The 4,932-nt window shown below is 47.3% G+C and overlaps 1 protein-coding gene and 1 long non-coding RNA gene across 2 annotated transcripts; both read left to right on the top strand.

Moving 5' to 3' along the window:
- The first annotated feature begins 501 nt into the window (after window positions 1-501).
- Window positions 502-1,021, top strand: LOC108798206. Its single transcript, XR_001941936.1, has 3 exons — window positions 502-534; window positions 733-897; window positions 984-1,021. It is a non-coding gene; the product is annotated as an uncharacterized LOC108798206 (long non-coding RNA).
- A 1,716-nt stretch (window positions 1,022-2,737) lies between these two features.
- Window positions 2,738-4,257, top strand: LOC108798197 (gastrula zinc finger protein XlCGF7.1-like). The gene is made up of 2 exons (XM_018569924.1): window positions 2,738-2,753; window positions 3,344-4,257. Exons 1-2 carry the CDS (start codon window positions 2,738-2,740, stop codon window positions 4,255-4,257), a joined length of 930 nt encoding a protein of 309 aa, XP_018425426.1.
- The last annotated feature ends 675 nt before the right edge of the window (window positions 4,258-4,932 follow it).

Consider the following 4,932-nt stretch of genomic DNA (forward strand, 5'->3'; position numbering starts at 1 on the left):
AGATCTCTTACCCTAGAGTTGTTCTGACCTTCATTATCACACAGGAAGCCGTTACAATCACATGATGGTTACGCTCCGCCCCCTTCCTCCAATAGTCCCTGTTGGATACACTTTAGGATCCATTGTCTTGAAATGTCTGGTTGTTTAGCGAGTCAGATCCCTAGAGGAGAAGGAGGGCAGGGAGTACGGCACCTAAGAGGATACTTGGAAATTCCAGGAAAGTGAATCCCCATGTAAATGTCTATGGCAGGTGGGCGGAGTTGAGAACACAGGCGCAGAATACCTGCTGCCGAAGAATTGAGATATAAGTGAAAATCGATGACTCAACTTTTTCTGGTTTGGGTGGAGTTCCTTGTCGATCTGTTATGTCATTCTTCTCCCCGGATCTCATTGTTGTTTCTACATCAAGGCCTACACTGAAAGGACAAACGGCTGTACCGCATCGCCTAGCTGAGGATGGAGACTGAGCGCGGTCACATGACTGAGAAGATGTTAAACCTCACCCTGGAGATCATCTACCTGCTGACCGGAGAGGTGAGGAGGATTCTGGGAGGTCACATGACATCACTCTTATCTCTAGTAATAAAACACAGACCTGACCGGAGAGGTGAGGGGGATTCTGGGAGGTCACCTGACATTATGGTAATCTCTGTTAGGTATTAGTCAGTGAACCGATAAAGTTGGGTTAAATTTAGCGGGGGACGTAACATTTTTTTCTCTCCTCAAATATAGAATTATATCGCTTTCAAGTTATCCAGTGGGTTTGTTGCTTCCAATGTGATGAAGGGCCGGAGCCCTTTTGAGGAGCCTTCATCTCACTCCCTGACGCGTGAGAGAAAAAACAATGAGAAGGTTCAAGAAGCCACCAATGAAATAATTAATCTCCTGACAAGAGAGGTGAGCGGTGCCGGGAATTCTGGGACATGGTCCAGGAACAGACAAGGGATGTGTCTGGGTGGTGACTGTATCATTGTGTATGTCAGGTTCCTATAAGGTGTCAGGATGTCTCTGTCTCTTTCTCCATGGAGGAGTGGGAGTATCTAGAAGGACACAAGGAGCTCTACAAGGACGTCATGATGGAGAACCGGCCGCCCCTCACATCACCGGGTAAGGGGAGACTTTCATTTCTTGAGTATCGAGAGGATCCCCTTAGATACACACATCCTCTCGTATAAAGACATAGAAACAATGTATTCAGTCAGTGTGTGTGTTTCCTACAGATGGGTCCAGGAACAGAAATACCCCAGAGAGATGTCCCTGTCCTCTGTATTCCCGGGATTCCACACAGGAACATGAGGAGATCCCTCAGACCCGTCCTCTGTATTCCCGGGACTCCACACAGGAACATCAGGAGATCCCTCAGACCCGTCCTCTGTATTCCTGGGATTCCACACAGGAACATCAAGAGATCCTTCAGGAAAATCAGGAGATCCCTCAGGAATATCAGGAGATCCCTCAGGAACATCATGAGATCCCTCAGGCCCGTCCTCTGTATTCCCGGGACTCCACAGAGGAACATCATGAGATTCCTCAGGAGGATCAGGTATAGTGGCAGAGGCGATTGTCCAATGCATATTAGATGGCCTTATGGATTCAAGGTTGGGTTGTCTACGTTGGGTTGCCGATGTGTGAACATTGTGTCCATATTACCAACAATAACTTAATGGCTACCTCTGTTTTTCACTAAAAGATGAACATCTTCCAGCCCAGTTTACAAAAGGGTAAGGTTACACCATACCAAGATATTGTAGACAATTGTCCTCTTCTAACCTTGTGGTGACAGTTTAGTGAATGAGCTTTTCTGTGCCACCATGACTGTCCCCTGTTTACAAAGCCAGCTCCATAAGGACATGGTCTGAGTTTGGTGTGGAGGAACTTGAGTGTCCTGCACAGAGCCCTGACCTCAACCCTACTGAAGACCTTTGAGATAAGATGACCTTGACTGTGAGCCTGCCCTTTCGCTAAACATCAGTACCTGACCTCACAAATGTTCTTTTGGCTAGACAAGCACAAATTCCCATAGGGACACCCTGCAAAATCTTCCAAAAAGCCTTTCCAGAAGAGTGGAGGCTGTAATAGCTGGAAAGGAGAGCCCAATCAACATTAATGAAAGGGATGTCCATCACGCTCATGCAGGTGTCCATCAAGCTCATGCAGGTGTCCATCAAGCAGGTTTGATGGTCAGTGCCGGCCAACCTTTGGCCATATAGTGTATTTACCTTGGGTTAAGATGGAACCATTTGAAGAAGATCTTCTTGATAGGCTTTTAAAGCTCAGAAGATTTTTTGTGGAAGGATTGCCACCACTCCAAGAACATTGGGGTTGGGATTTCTCTGGACTTTCTGACACCAAGATGTTCCAGCTGCCAAGATGTTCCAGCTGATTAGGTTTAATTTCACTGCCGTGTAAGTCGTGTATGATAAGCTACATTCGTAGACTGCTGGGAGCCATGTGAGGTCTGGAACGGCCAGATGACCTATTAAAGATATAACACCTGGGCAGATGGAGAGTTTAGAAGACTTGACCAAGGCAATAGGGGCCTAGCTAGGCAAGCCAGCCATACAGCCAAATGAGAGAACGGGGTTGGCGAGTTGTGGGCCAGGGTCAGTAGTGGACAGGTGAGTCAGGAACTGAACTCTAGATCTGAAACGGATCATATCTACTGAGAGTATTGCTTTATGTTGAACAGGATGAAAATCTGATTCATGTTAAAGAGGAAGAAGAAGAGCCGTATGTGATGGATGATGTCTTGTGTAAGGAGGAGGAACGTTCTCCAGAGATCAGCACAGGTGAGGAATAAACACTAAATCCAGAAAAGAGTCCCAGATTCTCCTTGTTCAGTCTCTACAACAATCTCTTCTTCTCCCCTCCTCTGTCAGTAGACAGTAATGGGGGGACGGAATGTGTCTAGTGGGGGGAGTCAGGAGCAATCAGCCTCTATTAGACTCCGGCTCTCCTCCTCACATCATGTCATTGTGTGTTACCAGCCAAGAGACTTGACCACTTTCCCCCCAAAATCTCTGATGCCCAGTGTGGGAGTTGGAAGCCATCGACATGTTATTTTGATGGCTATATAAATGTAAATTGGGCAAGTGGACCTTGTAGTCTTTGGCAATGACGGATTCCAACATGCTCCTCCCATGAGTAGTAGGAGCTGTACATTTCTTGACTTTTTTTCCGGTGGTATGTCTTGGACTCAGCTGCACCCTCTGCATTGGGTGGTCACTACACTTCATGAGGTTTCCAAGTTCCAAACTAACATGGTAGGGGACGGAATACAAAGCAGATTCATCACACGCCATTGGTTAATTCTTAAGTCTTTCCTATCTCTCATTTCCTCCAGATGGACATTATAGAGCGAACCCCACAGAGAAGTATCTGACCTCCTCCTCAGATGTTAAACTTGACAAGAATGAAGTCACATATGAGTCTTCCGAAAATAACCCCATTGCTGCAAATCTCAATGCATTCCTTCACATTGCAGATCCTTCCTCTGACCCCTCCTTACACGAGGAACGTTACCCCGGCAGCTTACACCCCACACGCCACACAGCAGCCAGTAGAGTGGCTGAGCCGGCCCTGTGCTCTGAGGATGCTGAACATTTTATCGAAAGAGCACAGTCCATGTCGAACCAGAACTCTCACCCAAGCAGGAAGCTGTTTTCTCATTTGCCGTGTGGGAAAGGTTTCCCCCAGAAATCAGAACTTAAACACGAATTTGATCCTGCGGCGGAGAAGCTGTTTTCATGCTCCGAATGCGGGAAAGTTTTTCCTCGGAAGTCATATCTCAGCACACACCAGAAGCTTCACAACAGGGTGAAGCCATATTCATGTTCACAGTGCGGAAAGAGCTTTACCGACAAATCCATCCTGGTCATCCACCAGAGGATCCATACCTCGGAGAAGCCCTTTTCCTGTTCCGATTGTGGGAAGTGCTTCGCCCAGTCGGGGAATCTCTTTGCGCATCAGAGGATTCACACGGGAGAAAAGCCGTTTTCCTGTTCCGAATGCGGCGAGCTCTTCTCCCGGAAGTCGTCTCTGGTCAGGCATAAAAAACTCCACACCGGAGAGAAGCCGTTCTCGTGCTCCGAATGCGGGAAGTGTTTTATCCAAAGGGGGACCCTTCTGTTACATCAGAGGACTCACACGGGGGATCGTCCATATGTGTGTCCTGAGTGCGGAAAACGTTTTGCAAAGAAAACATCTATGGTGGCACACTTCAGTTCCCACAGGGGGGAAGAGCTTCTCACAGGATGAAGAACCTAGGTAGACCAAAGGCACACGGGCGTCCTTTAGTTCCTTTATTAGGAGGGAAGCTGCGGCATTACACAGGCCGTCCATCACATTCCTGTTTTGTGTTTAAACCTGCAGCATCCTACAGTTTTGTTTTATCCTAGTTTCAGTTCCATGTTTTTTGGGGGTTTGTTCAATAAACAGTCCAAAAATCCTGCAGATGGAAAGAAAACGCTGCGGTCCAAAGAATCGGGTCCCTTAAAACCGATTGGCAGATGCTGTTAAGTGGGCGTGGTTTATTGTAACCCTTGAAGACTGGTTGCTCTGCTCAGCTGATGAAGCCTTTGAGGAGGCGGGATGCAGAGGCAGGAAGGACTGCGGCGAGGTCTCCTCAAGGTGTAAGGCAAGACCCATGGTTGGCAGTCTATCCGCACCCACCCGGACTGAACGATTTAAAGTACAACAAAATCATCTCGTTTTTATTTGTGTGACAGACTAACAAACACATTTCCCTTCCAAATCCTTCAGAGGAGCGGCTTTAGTTCCGAAAAGTTACCATGACCTCCCAACATCCTCGCCCCCCTAATCACTGACATGTCAGCCCAATAAACCCATAAAAGTCTGTCATCAGTTGTCGGATCATTTCTTTGTAATATAATAACGGTTCTCTGCACACAAAAATGGCTGCCTACAAAATAC

The sequence above is a fragment of the Nanorana parkeri genome, unplaced genomic scaffold (genome assembly GCF_000935625.1).
Source record: "Nanorana parkeri isolate BGI_ZX_2015 unplaced genomic scaffold, ASM93562v1 scaffold1426, whole genome shotgun sequence".
Taxonomy (NCBI): domain Eukaryota; kingdom Metazoa; phylum Chordata; class Amphibia; order Anura; family Dicroglossidae; genus Nanorana; species Nanorana parkeri.